Source organism: Xiphophorus hellerii, chromosome 1 (assembly GCF_003331165.1).
Source record: "Xiphophorus hellerii strain 12219 chromosome 1, Xiphophorus_hellerii-4.1, whole genome shotgun sequence".
Lineage (NCBI taxonomy): Eukaryota > Metazoa > Chordata > Actinopteri > Cyprinodontiformes > Poeciliidae > Xiphophorus > Xiphophorus hellerii.
In genome coordinates, this window is record NC_045672.1 from 31,128,455 (window position 1) to 31,149,662 (window position 21,208).

Below are 21,208 nucleotides of genomic sequence, written 5' to 3' on the forward strand. Positions count from 1 at the left end.
GGAGGGAGGAAGGTGCAGCAAACAGGGCGGGAGGGGCAGAAACCGGCAAGTTTTCATCACTTCATTAAACAAAGGAGTGTTTAATTAATGACATCATCACGGATTCATGTGTCCATTTAACACCAGCTTTATTCCGTGAGCTGCTGGTTTAACTTGTATCCAAAACAAGAAGCAGCTGAAACATCTGAAGCTGTTTTAGACGATTCAACACCTTTTAGTGAGAAATTTATTTAACTACAGAAAAATATCTTATCAATGACAAATTTAATTAAATTCATATATCAGTATTAAATAAACTGATTTATTTAATACATCCTCTGGGTCCATATTGTTTCCAAAGAAATAACTCCGCCATTTTCAAATATTTTAATATTGTGTAATGATTAATATGGTTTAATATAAAGTAAAATACATTAACACAGAAAACACGTTAATATGTTGTCAATGAGTTTTCCACCCATTAAAATACATATTTTTGAACTAGATGGCTTTCCATAAGGGCATGCGATTGTTGCCTCTTCGTAAGTTCCATAGAAAATGAGTGGAGAGCCCTTTAAACACAAATTGATCACCAGGTGGCAAGACCACCATTTTCACCACTTCTGTTGCCAACCTATACAAAGATACGTGAAAAATGTACAGAATAACTTAAATATTGGCACTATTGGTGAGAAATGTGAAAAAGTCAGAGAGGAAGAACATGCGGCATTATGAAAGGAAGGAAGAAGGCCGGCCTGTTTCCATAATTAGCACACTGTTTTATTAGTATATTTAGCTTTGTGACGTACAGCTCAGGAGGAAACAGAAAACAAATCAACAAACTTAAATAGTCACAAATCTTTCAAGTCCAGAAACATTTCAGCTTCAGCAATGACATCACACAAAGTAAAGTTTCTTTTTTTAAACCACTGATCTTTTTTCCCCACCATGGACCAGAGTGATATGTTCTCATTTCTGGGTAAAACAAACCTCTCCCAGGCAGTTAACAGAAAAAACTCCCCAGTTTTTTGGGTTTTTTTTGTCTTTTTTCCCCTTCTTGTATGTTAAGACCAAAATTCAAGCGCAGGTACTGGAAAAAAAGGTTTCCACTGGTAAATATAATAAACAGTAAATATAAAAAGAACTTTTGATATAATTTATATGGTATCAAAGAAGAGGCAGGGAAATGGGCCTTCAGAGGGGTTTGTTTTTACAAAAACATGTTTTCCTGAGGTTGAGTTTTTCTTTAAGTTCTGCTAAATACACTAATAGACTAAAAGACCCGAAACTCGCGGTCTGTAATGGCTTATCATTCGCTGAGGAACTCGTCCTCTCCTCTGGACTCGGTTACGCCAGCGGAGGGTCACTGTGATTCTGTGCCCACAATCGGAGACAAACCAACCCACGTTTCAACCCCAGCCAGAACCGCGACGCCGCGCTGACATCAGCTTCCACCGCTTATAATGCTAACGGTGGCGTTTCAAAAACAGACGCCTTTCCCTTCGCTGTAAAGGACGGACAGAGATGAACGGAGGAGGAGGGAAGCAAACAAAAAACGCAAAAAAGATCAAGCCAGGGAGATCTGCAAAAATCTGTACATGTAAACATCACACTTCCACTGAGTCAAATGAGGGGAATACAGGTTTCACATTGGTTTTACTGGAGGTACGAAGGCCTGGCAGAAGAAAGCAAGACAGTAGAAATGTGTTGGCTGTTTGCCGGTACAAAGTCAGGAGGAGAAAGAAAAACGTACCGCCTCCAAAAATAGGCTGAGAGGATTCTTTAAATTTTTACCTGTTGACCATCTGACAGAACTGAACCGGCATCAAGTTCTTTATCCCGGTCCAAAGGGATGTGTTCACATTTCTGGCTGTTTGGTTCATCTCTAATACTGAATACTACTTTAGATTCATTATTTCTAATAATCAGAACCAAAGGTTTCATCATTAATTTGAAAGTATTTCTTAATAGATCAGTTTTGCAAATGCTGATTGTTGGGTTTCCTGAATGATAGAAGCATTTATAGTAACATAAGTTGTAAAATTTTACTACTAAATATTTTCTCTCAGACTTTCTTTACACTGGTTGACGATCATACTTGGACAAAATACTTTCAAGAAGTGTTTGTTGGATCTTAGCAGGGTGTTGATGAAGTCTTCATTAGACTTTTAGCATCTCGTTCAGGACTTTAGGGTCTTAGTAAGTACTAGTAAGTACTCTAAGTACCTGGTAAGGTACTTAGGGTCTTGTTATGGTCTTAGTGACATTTTAGCATCTTGTTGAGGACTTTAGGGTCCTAGCAGGTGTTTGTAAGGTCTTCTTGGTCTTGGTAAGGTCTTGGTAAAGTCTTACAGAGATTTGTAGCATCTTGTTGAGGACTTTAGGTTCTTAGTAAGGTCTTGGCAATGTCTTTAAGGTTTAAGGGAGGTCCTTAGGGTCTTGGTAAAGTCTAGTGAGATCTTCAGCCTCTTCTTGAGGATTTTAGGGTCTTAGCAGTGTTTTGGCGCTATCATTTGATGAATGTTAGGGACTAACTGGGTTACTCATTTCATGTCAAATCATACAGGATTTTGACCGTGGGTAGGACACGGACAATAGAAAAGGTCCGTCTTTATTGCCTGATTTTCCAAATTTTGCTCCATTCATTTTGAACAGGCTAAGAAGTTCATGCAGAGCAAAGTCATGCAGTTTGGCTCGAGTTATTATAACCTCTGATAAAAGACATGATGCCGGTCAGGTCTGTGTTTGGAATGTACCGTGTTGGATCTGAGAGTTGGGGGATAAAATACCTTGTACCACCCTACAAAATATACTTAAAGAATAGAAACCTTTATAACAAAAGTTGTATTAAAAAGTAAAAATCCAATAGAAATGTGTTGGCTGTTTGCCACCGGAGTCAGAAACACCTGGAGGAAATGCTTCGATTATGGCTCCACCTTTCTATCGATTGTCCTTTGCTATTAGTTATGTTGTATTTAACACAGTTTGTTGGTGTTTTAATTATTATTTATATTATCATTTCTGATCGGAGAGGTGGGGGTGCAGTACTGTGGATGTCTGGTTTTGCGGTAAACCTACTTGAATGACTTACACAAGATTATAAACTGCTAACAGGCAGCTGCTTGGTTCTCAGACCTACATTTGCTCTCTGGTGAGAGTTTCTGAAAGGTTTTAAGCTCTAGTAAACGTCTGGTGGTTTATGGTAGCAGAATATCAGGGCCTTTGATTGAGGATGGGGACATGCAGTTGCAGGAGAACTTTATAAAAACCATCATTTAGACTTAGACTTTACCAAGACCCTACAGACATCTGTCTAAGGAATTTAGTCCAATGGACTAAAACAAAACAAATATCCTTCCACCTACAGCAAAGACCAATCCCCAACCACGTGTCAACAAAAACCAGGCCAGTTCAGCTGAACTTTATTCACCTTTTAGACCCAAAGAACAAGAGTTTGTTATGGAAACAACCTGAAGCGGTTTGAAAACCCATGATGGCAGTAGCATCATGTGGGCTGTTCTTCTACCATGTAAACCTCCATCTAATGTCCAACATTTCTTCAGTATCAAATTCTTCAGCCAGTGCAAAGTAGCAAAATATTTATCCAACTACTCTATTCTAAGTGTGACCATCAAGTTACGCAAAAATCCTTTAAAAATGACCATTTTACTTAAACACACTGAAATGTAGCTATTCATGTCTTCTGCAAACCTAATGAAAAACATTTACAGTGCAACATGTCTGAACTAAAGGTATGCTTCTTTCTTGCTCTCTATCCTTCCAACCTGATCTTACTTTTGCATATTTTTCGAGAGAGGTCCACACCCGGACGAGCCCCCAACTGTTTCTCTCTCATGTTTTTCATTCAGCAATAAGAGCACTAAAACAGATTCCTCCTCTCTTGTGAAAATAATCATTTGAAATTCTACATAAAGGAGATCTAAATTAAGTTTTTGCTGTCGCTGCTTGCAGCCTGTCACATGAATGGAAAAAAATGGCAAACATATTCTGATTATCAAATGCATTTCAAAAACAACATGCATGTCCTCACACAATCATAGGCCTTCCCTTTAACACTATAGATCACTAATGTTTGGCTCATTGTGCAAAAATTGAGTTAAAAGTTCAGCTGCAGCTGAAACCATCTCTTGCTAAATTCAACAATCTGCAACAACGTCTAAACCAAAAAATAAACTCAAGTTTGCATATGAAAACTTAAGTGGCTTGTTGCTAATGTTGCAAATTATTCCAAAAGAATCCTTTTTACAAGATCTGACCAAGTATTTTTGGGCAGAACCAGCTGAAACAGCAACTCTTTTATGGCTTAATCAAACATGAGTTAATCAATTAGCTTTAGATGTTTTGAATAAGAGCCTGTTTCCCATTTTAGCTACACCAAGCAGCTGCAGCCTCAAAGACAATCAAACTCACTGGCCAAAAGCTGCTATCAACACCCAGGAATGGTCCAAATTAGACATCATTTGGTCCGCATGCGGCCCAGCGACAGGGATCTGAGATCAAGCACCAGAGGGCAGAAGCGGCGCCATCTTGAGAGGAATGACTAGAAGCTTTGCAGACTTCACAGATTTTGGCTTAGACCAAAGTAAACGTTTGTTTTGTGCAACAGAGACTCATGGCTATATTATTATGTCCCTTTGTTGCATTTATATATTTTTTTCCAATCCCAACAAGCATTTTAAAATCCAAACATCATCAGAACCAGTTTCTTATTGGCAGAATCGGACAAAGACTGGTTTAAAGAAAGCACTAGTACTGGTTTGGTGGGAATCCAAACCTTGATAGTTACCAGATGTTGCAACCAATGTGAATCCTAAAAAGCATACAGCCAAAGCCTCAACCAGAATCCTCCACTCTTGATGATTCAAGATGATGCTTTTGCATATTTTTCAAGAGAGGATCACATCCCGGACGAGCCCCCAACTGTTTCCCTCACATGTTTTCTGAGTTTTGTCTGTTTTAGATGTTCCTACTAGTTACAAACCAAACCAATTTTTTTTATCCCCATCTCTGATTTATCTGTGACCAATTTATGTCCAAATCAGACCTTCCCACCAAGGTGCTGAGTAGTTTATAATCAATGTTTTGGTCGTCAGGAATATGGTGTGATTCCACTCTAAAACATCCCTTACCGCACCCCTGGAGGATGGAAATACTGAAATAATAAGAAAACAAGGCAAAACAACTGAGATTCACAGTTAGAAAGTCACAAAGACAACATGGAGAAAGCCCTATGAAGCAACAAAGAGGCGACCAGCCGGTGTGAGACGGAGGAGAAATGCTAACAGAGTCCCGGTGGTTTGGTTATGGTTCGTGGTCGAGGCAGCAGAAAGTCGGTCGGTCATTCGGCCGGGTCGCCACGCCCGGCCGGGTTGAGGTTTCAGGTCTGTGGCAGAAGGTCCAGTTTCTCAATAGCAGCAGCGACATGAAAGTTCATATAGTTATCAGAGTAGTAATAATAATAACAATAATAATAACAGTAACAACAATAGTAATGGCCATTTCAGAGTTTAAAAAGACAAAACACAGAAAGAGAGAGGAATCCTCATCTGGAGACCAAGAGGAGGACGTTTAGGTCCATGAGATGGAGAGGATGGGAAGGAGGAGGTATGTTTAACCCAAAGATGCTGAGGTGTACGTTTGTAAAGAGAGGAGACACACCTCCCACTCCATCCCCTCTACACACACACGCCACATACACACGCAATTTAAGGACAGAACTATCACACTCCCGCCGGCTTCAGCTCCGATTCTTCAAGTTTTCAAGATAAACTGGTTATTTACAGCAGCACAACAACTAACCCGCGCAGAGAAAAGGAAAAGTTCAGAGGTCAGCGAGTCGTTGAAATGCTTCATTTCTGCAGTGGGGGAGTCGGAGTAAACTGGTTTCCGTTTGGGAATGTCGAGGACCCGAAAGCGGAGTCGGCAGGTGTGATCTGAGGTAATTCCTGGTGCTCAAAGAAAAATGGATGCATAAAGTAAGCAGCGAGTTGCTTCCTGGGTAAAAAACAGTGAGAGTCGGGAGGTTTGAGGAGAGAAAAGTGCTGTAGGACACAGAGAGCAAGTATGTACAAGCTAGCAAAACAACGAACAACAAAAATCTGTCACTTCTCCTTTAAATTAAAGACTTCTCCAGTTTTAGTGCCGCGTTTTTAAATCAGTCAATTCAAAAACACTGCAAATACATAAAATCTTACCGAGTATTTCTATCTAGTTTTTAATCCAAGTTTCTTGGTTCACTTTAAATAAGACAAAACTAACTTAGAAGTAACTTTTCAGCAAGATGTAGGAGCTTGTTGTAAGTCATTAATCCCTTCATACTAATAAAAAAGTACTAGTTCTATTGGCACATTATTTCACTTATTACAGAGTCAAAGGGCCCTGTGCCGTTACCTAGCAACGCCAGCCAAGTCCAGCCCGTCACCTAGCAACCAAATTCTAATTCTACTGGCAGATGGTTTCACTTATAATACGGAAAAAATCTCCTGTTATAAGTGAGATGATCTGCCAGTCAAACAAATTCTTTTATCAATACTAAAGAAATATTTACTTAAAACAAGCTCCTATTTCTTGTTGAAAGTTAACTTTGTTTTATTTTAAGTGTACGAATATATTTGCACAAGAAACTAGGATAAAATACTTTGTAAGATTTTGTGTTTTTGCAGTGAACAAACAAAATAAATCAAAAGTCCATCTGGGACTCATCAGATGTTAGTTTAAATTATTCTGTATTCAACAAATTCACTGGAAAATAATAATAATAATAATAATAAACACTTCTCTATTTAATCTGGACAGTTTTTTTAAGTACCATCAGTTTTCCTCTCCGGCTGATTGTGAGGCGCTTCCAGACAGGAGAGGAGGGGATTTTCTGGAGTCCAAACTTTCTGCTCCATGTTTTCCTCAAAACAAAAAAAATTAATAAAAAATTTTTTCCCACATGCAGAGTCGGTCCGTTTAGATGTGGGGAGATTGTTTCTGTTTTTATTCCACTGAATCCGAATCACAGGTGAGACGACAGTAGAGGAGGTCTGGAGTTCATCACAGGCGAAGCAGACACTAAACAAGCATTACGTGAGGTGTGTGTGTGTGTGTGGGGTGTGTGTGTGTGTGTGTGTGTGTGTGTGTGTGTCGTCTCCCACAGTTTCCCTCAGTTCTGCTGCAGGATGAGGTTTTCCAGCTCGTCGGCCGAGCGAAGCAGGAAGGCTGCCGACTCCCGGTAACCGGCGATCAGCTGGCGCACGGCCGTGATCTCTGGTTGGCTGAGCTGTGTGGATGCCCCGCCCCCTCCACCACCGCCGCCGCGCCCGCTGAGGTTGTTGGTGGTGGTGGAAGAGGAGCAGTTGGTGATGTTGGTGGAGGAGAGCGACTTCATGCTGAGGTCTGTGGGACCTGGAGAGGAGATGGTGAGAGAAACACGAGGCCGAAGATTATAACGGCTGAAATATAATCAGCTACATAGTAAAACATGACACTGTGATGTTGTGCTGCTAATAAGAACAAGTCTAGCAGCTGGATGCTTCATTGTAATGCAAGGCTGCTACCACAAGGTGGCAGTAATACATTCTTCTTCATTACTGTAATGCTGAAAACAGGGAAATTATTTCAAAAAGCTTCAATAAATTCGCTGCCTGTTTTTAGCCATCAGGTGGAACAATCTGTTGCTAAATCCATAAGTTTGATCAGTTATTGCTGAAACTCTGCAGCTGCAGTTTCCCTTATAGCAGCAAACATGGAGGAAAAAAGCTCTGATCAGAGGAAACATTATTTGAACCATGTGAAGCTAAAATCTCCACTTGAGGATATGTACAGGAAAGGTTTTTTATTTTAAAAACAAAATGTAATATTTGTGTACAGTTATGGCTTAGTTACTGCTCTGAGTGTGTTGTTCCTTTAGCAAATGGTCTTTTTTTAGTCTGTTTATTCAAATTAACCATTAATTGATTACTAAATAACTTGACGGTTAATCCCATTAATTATTTCATTCCTAGTTTTTCTGTATACTCATTTAACAATTAATCAATTATTGCATTTTTGACAATTATTTCAGTAATCGATTAATCTCTATTAATCTAGTTAATTGTTTCAGGCTCAGTTTTATTTTAATATATTACATTTAACAATTAATCAGTTACTAAATTAGTTATGATTATTTTTAATAATTGATTAATCACAATTAATTAAATTAATAGTTTAATTAATTTAAACTATTCTAAACCTGGAAATAGAGTTCCAGGTTTTCTCTGTATACTCCAGTCAGGGGTCAGGAGCCCGAGCCCCAGGCGTAACTTCCTGTGACTCCAGTTAATTATTAATCGATTATTACTTGATTAATCCGATTAATCGTTTCAACCCTAAAGCATAGTGATGAGTCAGCTGTTTTTCTTCCACTTTATTATTATGTAGTTCTCGATGTTGCTCCATCACAGATGATTCTGGATTATTTGGGTCAAGAGAGAAGATGGCACTAAAAACCCAGTGTAATAATAATCAATAATCGATTAGTCACAATTAATCATTTCAGCCCTACAGCACATTGATGTGTAACCCAGTTTCAGACATGGAATCCCATCATTTTCATCATCTTCATCATCCTCCCAGCTTCATCCCTCGCTCACCGTTGCTCTGAGTGGTGGCGCCGGTCGTCAGGGAGACGGGGTGCTGAATGGCGGCGCTCAGGCCCGGGTAACCACGGTAACCATAGCTGAGTCCGGCCCCGTTGATGTAGAGCTGCGAGTCCTGGGAGGGGAAGGCTGATGCAGCCAAGGAGTAGGCAGAGTGAGCGAGGGACACGGGGTCCCTCAGGGCGGCGCCGCCACCGCCGCCGGACGGCTTTTCCAGGGATACCTGCTCATCCTGCCACAGGGAATTATGGGAAATATGGGAGTTTATTAATGAAAACAAAGCAGGATGCTGACAGAGACCAGTCAACATCTGACCCGGTTCAGGTCCAAACACGGTGAATAACAGTCTCTACTGTAAACAGGAAGACAGCTGAGCGCCATCTAGTGGCGGATAATAATAATAATAATAATAAATTTGTTTTAAAGGTCAGAAAGAGAATAATTATATCCTGGGAAATTAATTAAACAGTAAAAATGTTGACAGCCCAAAAAACCCTTTAATAACAAAAATAGGATAAAATGTGAAATAATTGACTTTATATTAACTAGAAACAATAAAAACCTTTTAATAACAGCAGCAGCAGTAGTAATTATAATAACAATACTTTAAATATAAAATCACATATAATAAAATAAATAATTTTCCTTTGGGATCAAAGTATTTTTGAATTAAATATAAATTAGAAACTATAAAACACTTTTAAATAATAATAGTTCCATATTATCAATATTATTATTGGTAACGACGTACAGAAAATAGAATATTGGAAAGTCATATAGAAGATTTAAAAATAAATAAGTTTACATTAATTTGAAAATATTGAAACTATAATAATAATAATAATAATAATAAGGTAAGAGACATGGAGAACAAAAAATAGCTTTTAAATAAATAATAAAAAAAAAAATAATATTTAAACAAAAAAGTATATAAACTAGAAACCATAAAACCTTTTTAGGTCAAATAAATAATATTTGGGTAAGATGTAAAAAATATTTTAAAAATAACTACATTAAGTAGAAACATTTTTATTAATTATAAAATAAAAAGAAAAATAGGACAAGATAAAATATTTTTAAATAAATTACTTTAAACCAACTAGAATCTGTAGAATTTTTAAAATTATTTTTAGTTTTTAATTCATACCCAGTAAATAAAAACTTGTCTATTTGTGCTACTGAGTTACTTTTATTTAGAGAAATTTTTAGATAAACTCAGTTAACTTAGTTCAACATGAACACGTTTTGTTTTAGACAGCAGATATTTCTCTCTGTCTGATCCAGAATTGTTCTGATGGTTAATGACGCTGATGAATCCGGAGCGTTGCTTACGTGGAAAGCTTCGAGGCGCATCCTCTTGGCGGCGTTGCGGGTTTCACTCTCGCAGGCGGCGGCCAGGATGTTTTCAGCCATGGCCGAGGTCAGGTGAGGTGGAGTCGGGCGGGTCTGGAAGCAACGTGGCGTTAGAGAGACTTTTATTCACTAATTATGTCAGTTCTGTCCTGTCAAAGCAGAAAAATGTGATGGTTTTATTTCCTGTCATTGGAAGTAATGCTACTCGACCACAGGGGGGCAGTAGAGACATTCTAATTAAAGCATCGTCAGTTCAGGTTTGTGGCGTTTTTACCCTTTAATCTCCTAATGGAGAAAAACAAAATGCCCCTTAAATATGTATGCATTAAAAATAAATGAAAGTAATATAAAAAAACTGACAAATAAATGAATGTATTTAAATTTATCAAATAAATGTATATTAATTAGTTGAATAAAACCTAGCATGTAAAGCTTGCTTGTTTTTGTTTAGTGAAATTTTAAAAACCACAATTTCGTCATTGTTGTTTTATCAGGTTTTAAAACAGGAAAAACATTAAACTTTTAGAATAAGCAAATGAAAATATGTATTTTAATGAAAAGTGTTATATTTACAATAAATAAGTAAATAAGTTAATGGTATTTCAGCTAAAAAACCAAAGAAAACCAAACCGACATTCCTTGAACTTTTAAAACTTTTTTGATTTTTTGATTAGCGCACCTCCATGCCGTTCTTCTTCATGCGTCGGCAGGATTTGAGGTAGGTGCGAATGCGCTTGCGGGCGCGTTCCTGGAATTCTGGGAATTGTCTGCTGCAGGACTCGATGATGGCTTGGATCTTCTCCTTGGGCTGCTTGGAGATGGGAACCATTCGGTCCAAGTTCTCATCCACAAACAGGCGAACAAACATCTGAAACACAGCATGGCTGCTGATAAAATGGAGTCACCTTTATCCCTGCTGAGGAAACTAACAGGCTTAAAGTCCTCACATCTAATCTTATTTTTAAACAAAAATGCAAAAACTAATATTATTGTGATTTCTTTTAACATGTGTACCGTATGGTTAGCATCCTGATTAGTTGGTCTATGAGTGTTTATTATACATGAACCTGTATTTAAAGTGGCTAATGGCGTTTGGTGAGCACCGCTAATTATACTGCTAGCTGCGCTAACCCTAAACCACTAAGCATAAACATTAGTTCCACTAACCTAAAGCGCTAAATTCAACCATGTTGATACTCACCATGCAGTGTTTACAATTTATCTTGGAAAATTAATTCAGTGGAAGCTAAGTGCGCTAACTGTTACCAAATTAGAAAACTGCTAAAGTGCTCAGAAAGAAATTAGGTCAGCTATTAGCGCAGCAGCGGATTACCAGTGGATTCTGGCAATAAACAGAAGCAACTCGACCTGGTGCTAGTAAAACCACTAATCATAAACATCAGTTCCACTAACGCTACATCAACACACCAACATGCTATTTAGCTGAAGCTAATGCTAAAGTGCTAAATTCCAACATTTTGATACCCAAGGTAGAATTTGTGTTGAAAAGTTAATCTAATTGCGCTAAATGTTTTGTGCTGATAGACGGTGGATTTTTAAAGAATTTCTCTGATATTTTTTTACCCTAAAAATTAGAAACTTTAGTTCAAACTGCTGGATTTCCTCCTGACTTACATTGAAGGCCTTTAATCTCTCAGGGTCGACGCCCTCCGTGTCGTTGATCTTGTCGTTGTCGTCATGGTCGTCGTGGTCGTCGTCGTCATCGTCGGGGGCGACCTGGTTGCCATGGCGCCCCATGGTGAGGTCTTCTGCGCTCAGCTCCGTCTTAATGCTGTCGTAGCTTCCCCCCGAGCCGTACTGAGGGGACTGAACACAAACGTTCTGCTCTGAATCGATTTTACTCTTTCAATGTGTTTAGACTGAGGTTTGGTCATTTAGTGTGAAAATCCTGGTCCTGATCGAAAGTTTTCTGTTCTCATATTTATCAACATATAAAGTCACGTTCAATTCGAATATTTGTTCTGATGAGAATAATTTTTTATTTGGAGCAAAATCTGTAACGGTACTAAGAATACTTTTCATTAAGCCCATTTTTCTGTACTAAAATTTAATATTGGTCTGATGTAATATTCTAATCTTAAATGTTAAGTTAGCTGTAGGAGGAAAATCATCATAATCAGTGGTGGACACCACTAGCTAAATAGTTAGCTATGCTAACCCCACAACACTAATCATAAACATGAGTTCCACACAAGCTAAAGTGCTACACCAACACGGTGTTTAATGCTAGCTACTGCCAAAGCACTTATAGTCTTTAGTTCTGCTAACACTAAATCACTACAGCAATTATTTATTTAACAGAAGCTAATGCTAAAGCGCTACACCAACACGGTATTTAGTGGTAGCTAAAGCGCTACATTAACATGTATTTAGTGGAAGCTAATGCTAAAGAGCTACATCAACATGGTATTTAGTGGAAGCTAATGCTAAAGAGCTACATCAACAAGGTATTCAGTGGAAGCTAATGCTAAAGAGCTACATCAACATAGTATTTATTATAAGCTAATGCTAAAACACAAATCACGCTAAGTGTTTTCAAAGCTAGCAAAAGTGCTAGATGGAAAATTAGCTCCACTATTGGCACATTAGTGGAAGTGTGACCAGCACTGATCATAACTCAGAGAAATAAAGTTGTTAAAACATCAGGTTGTGTTTGAAAACTGTGATTTCATACATTTATGAGGTTAAATGATTATTTTTATCAAGTCGGTTTGGATTTTCCTATAAAAAAGAAAAATGATTCTACCTGACAGTTTCCCACTCAAACAGCAGAAAGTGTAGCTTTGGAAAAGGTATAAATTAGCTTCACAGCTTGCAAACATTCACCGAGGTGTCGAGGCCGGTTGTCATGGAAACGGATGCTTTGCTCTTTTCCTGCTCCTAAAGTCGCAAAACAGCTTTCAGTCAAAAATATGTCCTGTCGTCTTCAGACCTGACCGTTCCTGATTCCATGTTTTATTTATATTATTTTGTTTTGATGGATTTTTCCAATTTTTAATGTTAATTCAAGAAGAAAATAGTAAAAACTCTTTACTGACGGGTTTCTATGCTCAGAGATGCAAAAAACAAAATCTGGAAATAAAAATAAAACATTTTAGTTTAATTTAAAAATTCTACACTGAGTAAAAATCTAAATGATTAAACCCATACATTTATTTTCTTTATTATTTTTGTGAGGTAAAAAATAATTAAATGTTAAAAATATATTTAAAAATATTGAACTGAAAATATAACAAAAATATGTCCTCAAATATAGCAATGACTATAATAACAGTAATAATAAAATAAAATAACAATGATAAGAGTATTATTACACAGAATAAGTCAATGATCTGCAGGCAAACAGGTAACCACAGAGTTAGAATTAGTTATTTTTAGTAAGAACTTTGTTTCTAACACAAATTGACACCAATCTCTCAAAAGACAAATTTTTTTTTAAAAAGAGCGTTAACTTCACAAACATTTTATGTCTGTTTTCAAGAAAAACATTAAAAATTATGTTTTCCGGGCCATAGTAGCCATTTTATAGCACAATCAAGTCACTGTGTTCCCTTCAGTTCTTGGGAAAAAAAAGCCAAACACATAAAAAAGTGACTTAAAAGAAATTTGACTTTGTAGTTTAATATCTTGAAATTGGGGGTCTGTCTCTTTAAGAAGCTCCTGCTCTTTTTGAAGTCATCACAACATGGCTCCTCTATTAGCCCTTTAATGTTTTTACCAGCTTCTTACTGAACAGCAGCTCCTATAATGAGCTCAGAAGTTCCTCCAGGTGTTTGCTAATTGCTGCTGGCTAGTCTGAAGGAGCTGAGTGCGAGAGGAGCTGCGCCTTGAAGGCGGGGCTAAGTCCACCCAGGCCTTTTTCGCAGTTGAATGGTTGCCATGGAGATTGCAGGATTTCTCAAACATGCATAAAAGAATCAAAGGTTTGTTTTATAACACGATGTAAAGCTGAAAAAAGTTGATTTTATAAAATACTTTCCCTTTGAATTCCAGTCTGGAGCCGTAAAAAAAAAATCAGTCCAGGTGCAACAAATGGCCCACGAGCCACATTTTGAACCCCCCAATGTATATTGAATGTAAAGTCATAATCTGTCAGGGAATTTAAAGCCAGGAGAAAAACAGAGCGACACTCTGAACTTAACGCCCCCACAACGCAGCGAAACGTGTTGTTGCTCCATAATGGCGGCCGGCTCGTTTGTTTCCGAGTCTGAATGTGAGAAACGTGAAGCCGCCGCGCTGCGTCCGAACCGGGTCCAGGAGAAACACAGCGCCTCCAAGGCCGGAGTTTATTGTTCGGCTTTTAGCTGCAGCACAAAGACGAGAAGCTCCTGCTTTTTATTTCTTTTAGATAATTCTGGGTTTTAATACAGAACGAGGCGACGTGGGTGTCCTTATTAATTAACCAGAAAAGCTCACGCTCCCACAGATTACGGCGTTTTCCAGAGTCTGAATAAAAGGAGAAAATGACTTTCTTTCAAAGAGATTCTCTTCTGTTCGCCGAATAGAGCAAAAAAAAAGAAGTTAAATTATATAAAAGCATTAAAAAATCTGACTTTTACTTTATTTTTATGCTTTTGTATGCAATGTCTGCCTTTTCTTAGAAAAGCTGCAGTTGCTATAATCTGTTGTATTTTCAGTAAGAATAAATATAGAATATAGTAAAAACTAATATTAAAGATTTTCCAACCATTTCATCTCTAAAAAATGGAAATAACAAAATGTTAGCTCCGTTTTTGCATTTATTTTTAATATTATATCAAAAAGGCTTAGGTGGCTAAAAGAAAAATCTGCAGGATGTGTAAATTTTTAAAAATTAATCTGAATAATTGATAATTGAAATAATCTTTATCTTAGATTAGGAATCTTTGAAAAGGGCAAAAGATTAGGGTAATGGTTTGGAGGCTCTCCAACCCCAAATATTTAAATTTCATCACAAAAGAAATGATCAAAGCACCAGTGGGAATATGCAAAAAGCTGCTCAGAAATTACATTTTGTTGTTGTTATTAAGATTAATTAGAATTGATTTTTCATTAGTTATGAAAGATTCCCAGTTGAAATGATTGTAAACGAAAAAATCTAAATAAAAATAAAAAATCATAGTCTCTCCTGTATGGAAGAGGATTAGGGCCACTGATTTTTATTTTTTTAATTCTGACTGTAATATCCTGAGGAAAAAATCTCAGAAAGCTGCGACAGATTGCACCACAAAGCCACTGCAACATGATAGATGTAGACATACGGGAGTTAGCATAACTTATACCACTACATGTAGATAAGTCAGAGGTATGGAGCTAAACTGAGGCCATAAAAAGTTTGTTCTAAAGAAAAAAAAAATGAAACTGAAAAAAGTTTGAAAAAAGATTTGTAAGTGAATTTATCTTTGTAGCTCCATATAAATAATTTTGTGTGCTTCGTTCAGGGCCAACTCCTCCCTCAGCTCCCAGCAGATCAGGTTTGTGGTCTCACCTTGTTGCCGTAGTCCCGGCCGTCGCGGTCCAGTCGCAGCTCGGAGGCGTGTGTCGGTGTGTGCGTGCTGTGTGCGTGCGGCAGCACCGAATGCGGCGGCTTGGCGGCCAGCGGGTACTTCCTGCGCAGCTCCTCGGGCGCGTTGGGGTGGAGCGCGCCGAGCAGCGCGGCGGCGGCGGCCGACACGGTGATGGGAAGGTGTGAGGTAGGCAGCGGCAGGCGTTCGCTCAGGTTCCCCGCCTGCTGGTCCTCCGACGACGAGGAAGAAGAGGTCGGCCTGCTGAAGTCCAGCGGCGCCGAGCCGCCGCCATTAACGACCTCGGTTTCCCTGACGATGGCGCCGTCCGTCACAGCAGAGGAGGGTGGAGTCAGGGCAGGAAGGCCGTTACCGCTGCCGCTTTCTGACGATGAATCATCTGAAGGTGGAAACAGAGACGGAAATTCAACTTAGAGGAGCTAAAAAAAGACGGAAAACTCTCCAACGGCATCTTAAAGGTGTTTTCACACCTGAAGGTCCGGCAGACTCGGTTCGATTGGCGACAAAAATCACAACATCTGCTACATTTTCTGCTGCTGCGGTTCCCATTACACAAGAACTTCCCAAAATCTAAATGTCCATCAGAAAAGGGCAGCTAATATCTCTGCAGACCCCACACATGCTGGACATCAGTTCTAGTTCCAGTAATGTGTGGATGAGACACAACTTTCTCCAGGTGAACAGAAACAAAACTGAAGTTATTATCTTTAAACCTAAAGAGGAACGATCTAGAGTCAACACACAGTTTCAGTTATTACAGCTGGAAAATAGAAATCAGGCCAGAAAACTGGATCTGAACCTTCAGATTCACATAAAGACGGTTACATAGTCGGCCTTCTATCACCTGAAGAACATTTCCAAGATTAGAGGACTAATGTCTCAGAGAAACTTATCCATGCATTTATCTTTAGACGCATCGATTACTGCAACAGTGTCTGATCCAGAACGCTGCTACTGAGGTTCTGACTAAAACCAGGAAGACAGAGCACACCACCCAGGTCTACACCACCCAGCTCTACACCACCCGGTTCTACACCACCCAGCTCTACAGTCCTTCACTGAGAGAACAAACTGCCTACCAACATGGCTGTCAGTTACAAAGTTCAGGGAATGTAACGGCACATGAGACTTACTTATGTTGGGGATTAATTAGAATAAAAGTCTTATTGTTCCTCCACTGCTTCTGTGTTTTAGCTTTGTGAACTAAATTGGTTTTGCTTATTAGTGAAGGGAAGTAGAAGTAAGAAAGGTACAGGGGCAAAAGAAAAGAGGTCAGCAGAAGGGTGGGAGGAGGAGGAGGAGGATGAAGAGGATGGGGGGTCATGGCTGGCGGGTCGGAGGATGAAGAGGAAGAAGGGGGGAAGGGAGCAGAGAAGCTATGGGGCAGATTCAGCATCTTCACCCCGCTCATCAAGCTGGTGCGGATCAGCATAATTACGATTATTACGTATTTATCTGAAGCATGGCTCTGAGGGAGAAGCGCCGTTTAAGAAACGGGGCCGGTCTAATTCCTGCTAAGTTGATTCAAACGTCCCCTCAGGACTTAGACCGCACCAGGAGGGATTCTGTGCTGCGGCTGCGTCTAGGCGGTGCGTTTCTGGACAGGGTGTGGCGCTTCCTCTCCTTTCACTTTCTGTAAGCCATCAACCTTCAGCGACCCTGCCTCTGTTCGCGCTGTCCTTCTCTCTGACCTCCGACGCCAAAGCAATCCCACGGCTCTTTGTGGCTCAGAAAACAGAACAACCCGCCTCCCGCCGAGCCACAGGAAAATATGTGAAGCAATTATGGATAAACAATGTAGGTCGGTGTGTTATTAGTCGGCTTTTCTTCATGTTACCTTGGCCTCTTTGCTCTCAGATATCAGCAGATAAAACGTGAATCAGCTGAACACGCTGGAAGCCTTTTCCATCTCTGGTATAAGAATAACAGCAAACAGCTGATATGCAGCAGGAAACACTCGAAAACCAGCTATTTTCTAAAGACTGGAGTAAAAATAAACACAAACATAAACAAATACAAAAACAAATAATTCAACAATTCTATTTTACTGCCACAAGAAGAAGGAGAAATATAAGATTTAAAAATATTTTACACCGATTAAATGTTTTACTTCTAAGTCCATCAGGAGTTCGAAGAATTATGAAGGTGACGTGCTTCCATGATAGACGTTAGACAGATTCGGGTGGATTCGGGTGGAGTCAGCTGGACTTGGGTGGATTCGGGTGGCTTCGGCCTTCTATCACCTGAAGAACATTTCCAGGATTAAAGGACTAATGGAAGATAGAGCACATAACACCAGTTTTAAAGTCCCTCAACTGGCTCCCAGTAGCTCAAAGAATAGACTTTAAAATACTGTTGTTAGTTTATAAATCACTGAATGGTTTAGCACCACAATACATTAAAGATCTGCTGCTGTTGTATCAACCTTCTTCTGGTTCTGGTTCTGCTCTGCATCCCCAGAACCAGAACCAAACGAGGAGAAGCAGCTTTCAGCATCTATGCACCATAAATTTGGAACAAACTTCCAGAAAACTGTAAAACAGCTGACAGGAGTCAGTTGGAGTCAGGTGGATTCGGGTGGATTCAGGTGGAGTCAGGTGTTCAGACTGACCCAGAGCGTGACCTTAAGCTGGCCGGCTCTGTGCTTCGGGATCCTCTGTGTTTGGGTGAAGGTGTGGCAGCTGCCACCGTTTATAAAGAAGAATTTACGATACGTGGTAAATAACGAGCGCCACGCTGTCTTCCTTTACTCCAATGTTGCTGCGTCACTCAGATGAGAGGTGAGAAAAACCCAACGGTAGAAAAACTCTGGCGATTTCTCAGAAGAGGAAGAGGAGATGGAAATAAAAGCAATCTTCATCACCTTGTAAAAGATTTTTTGAGCAATACCTCCTTAATATATTAAAAAGTAAATAAAAATATAATAATATTATTGTAAATCCAGTGCAGAAATAAAACACTTAGTAGCTTCTGGTTGAATTTTTAGTCAAGTTTCAAACATTTGTTTTGATATTATTAAAAAGATTTACTAAATAATTAAGATTATTTAGAGGTGGGAGTGAATAACATTCTTTTTATCAAATTAATTTATGAAAATTAACTCGATAGACATAAAAAAGCAACATTTTCAATTCAAAACTCCTTTTTGATGCTAAATTATTGGATAAATAGACATATGAGCTCAACAACAAAATGGCTGGATATAACGGCTTCATATCAGTCAATATCGATAATTATTGATTATTTTTCTGTTTTAAATATCTGAAATATTACCAAACTGGCTGCGTTACTTTTCCTGTTTAATCCGGTTTTCACTCCACGCGTTGTTTTTTATTTTTAAGCAGTTATGGGGGAACCTGAAGCTGCTGGTACGGCAGTTACCCAGCAGGTTGTTGCTAGGCAACCAAAGAGTGAGTGAGTTAGTTGATTCCACTCACTTTGCTCAGTTGGCTGAGAGGTTGAGCGGCTATTCGGTCTTTTTTCTGCCTACATGTTCCAGAATGCTGTGTGGTTCTGGATCAGTTAAATTATGGATATATTATCTATTGATATTGATTAGCAGAATATTTTTGTTGCTTTATTGTCCAGCCCTGTGGTCAGTTAGGGGAAAATGGAGGGCCAATAAATCTGAGCAGATAATAGAGCTGCAGAAGAAAGAAGTGGAGGAAATGAAAGGAAAGAAAGAGTCCAAACAGACTCAATGACAGGGAAGATGTGTGAGGAAAAGAAGAAACAAGAGGGAAAAGTGATTCAGAAAGTGGCAGGGAGTGTGAAGATGTGCAGTTCAGGGATGGATGGAGGTGAGGGAGCGCTAATGACTCGTCCTTCGTCGTATTTCATCTGGAGCTCTGCTATCTGGAGGCAGTTAGAGGCTTTTCCCTCCCTGGAGCTAACCTGAGCTAACCGTAGCAGATGCTAACTCCTTCGCCTCCATGTGTGAGAGTGGGTAGCTGCATTGACCACTGATTATGTTGATGGGACACGGCGGATGCTCTTCCTCACTCTCGCTGCCACACCCGGCGAAGGTTTGAGTTTTTCCTGGCATCGTCATAGCAACCCCACCGACACCCCCCACACAGTGAGCGCGTTACCCCTTCCTCCTCCCGACGGTGACGGCAAGCCCCTGTCTGACAGGACCAGCTGGCACCAACAGAACCAGACACAGCCGGGTCTACGGATGTCCAACATTCACACACTGATGTTTGATTTGTTCATTATCCAGAAAACAGGAGGAGGAATCGCCTCGACCAGCAACAACTGAACCGAGGGCGTTTTCACCTCCGGTAGTTCGGTAGATTTGGTTCAATTGGGGATCAAAGTTGCAACATTTATTTATTTCATTTTCTGAGTCAAACCAACCAAACCCTTTGAGCAACCTGTTCCCCTCCTCACCTTTGGGGGCGCTGCACCAAAACCACTGAAGAAAATGACATGAACACCTCAGACGAAGACACTGAGCGCAACTTCCTTCCTCACAAAATGTAAACAAAAATGGAGTGGCATCAGATTTTAGGGGTTGGAGGATTTCTCTTCTGTCGGTGAAAGACGACGAACTATTTTTCCTGCCAGCGCTAAAGCGTTTGGTTTTGGTTGTATTTACCCACAATTCTCTGCGCTGTAGACCACTTTCTGCTTTTGGAGCAGTCTGTGGTGCGCTTGTCTTTCATATTCAAACCGCACCAGAGTTCACTTCAACCGAACTGAGACCGAGGTTTGTAGGACCACAGATGGTCTAGTTACACCTAACGCTAGTAGGAGAAAAAAAACAAATAAATCAGCCAAGACTTTTTGAACATGGTTGGAGCTACAACATTCATCTAGTGTTAACAGTCTGGGAACTGAACAGCCATCATGTTGGGAGACTGAACAGGATTTTGCTAGCAACTCCAAAACAAGAGCTAAAAAACTGGTGAAGATGATGCCGAAGTGACTCATTATCCACCATGATGCTAGTAAAACTGCAGAGGTTCTTGTTTTGTTGCAGTTTTTTATAAAAATATCAGAATTAATTCCAATATTCCATTGAATAAAATGTGAATTTTTCTAAATTCAGATTCAACATGGAAATTAGGAGAGTTAATTATATAAAAATTGAAGGACAATTCTCTGTGACAAGTTAACAAAACATGTCTGAAAAATGGGAGGTCAAGAAAATCTGAGAACAAACATGGCCTCTGTAGGTTTTATGTGAGCGTGTGTGTGTGGGACAGGACTTGTTCAGTGTTAGGGGGGTGGGTTGGGTAGAAGGTCAAATAGGAAGATGGTACAGTCAACAAAGACGCTGCTGTCACAGACTGCCACTGCCTGCTCACCCTAAACCCCCAACACACATATTCAAATTAGCCCTCATCTCAGGAAGCTTTGTTCCCAAGACAACACTTCCCTGTAGGTAGCGCATTCACACACACACACACACACCCATCCCCACGCACACACACACGCTGAATATGTCCCATCGAGTCAAAGCCAAACTAAACCCTAGTTTGTGTCCGAGCACTGAAGAAATCCTCAATTAGCAACAACAGACTTTATTTGAGAATTTATTTCAGATGAAACAACACAGTAAAAATACTCTCGGTTTTTGAGTTTTTGTCAATTTAAATAAAAACATGTAGCCATTTAGCGCTGCAATGCATCCTGGGTAGATGGTACATAAAAGGTGCTAACAGCGCTAGCTCCACCCTGTCATAACAGTAATTTGCGCAATTA

General features: G+C 39.5%; 1 protein-coding gene across 2 annotated transcripts in view; it reads right to left on the reverse strand.

Annotated features, from left to right (window-relative positions):
* Nucleotides 1–737: 737 nt before the first annotated feature.
* Nucleotides 738–21,208, reverse strand: part of LOC116718510 (nucleolar protein 4-like) — an 84,158-nt gene continuing 63,687 nt past the window's right edge. For both annotated transcript variants that reach the window (XM_032560519.1, XM_032560528.1), the window contains 6 exons: nt 15,463–15,878; nt 11,610–11,801; nt 10,654–10,842; nt 9,954–10,067; nt 8,616–8,853; nt 738–7,389 (listed from right to left, as the gene is read on the reverse strand). In XM_032560519.1, the coding sequence (XP_032416410.1) occupies nt 7,148–7,389; nt 8,616–8,853; nt 9,954–10,067; nt 10,654–10,842; nt 11,610–11,801; nt 15,463–15,878 (1,391 nt within the window). In that variant the 3' untranslated portion in view covers nt 738–7,147. The remainder of the gene's footprint in view (nt 7,390–8,615; nt 8,854–9,953; nt 10,068–10,653; nt 10,843–11,609; nt 11,802–15,462; nt 15,879–21,208) is intronic.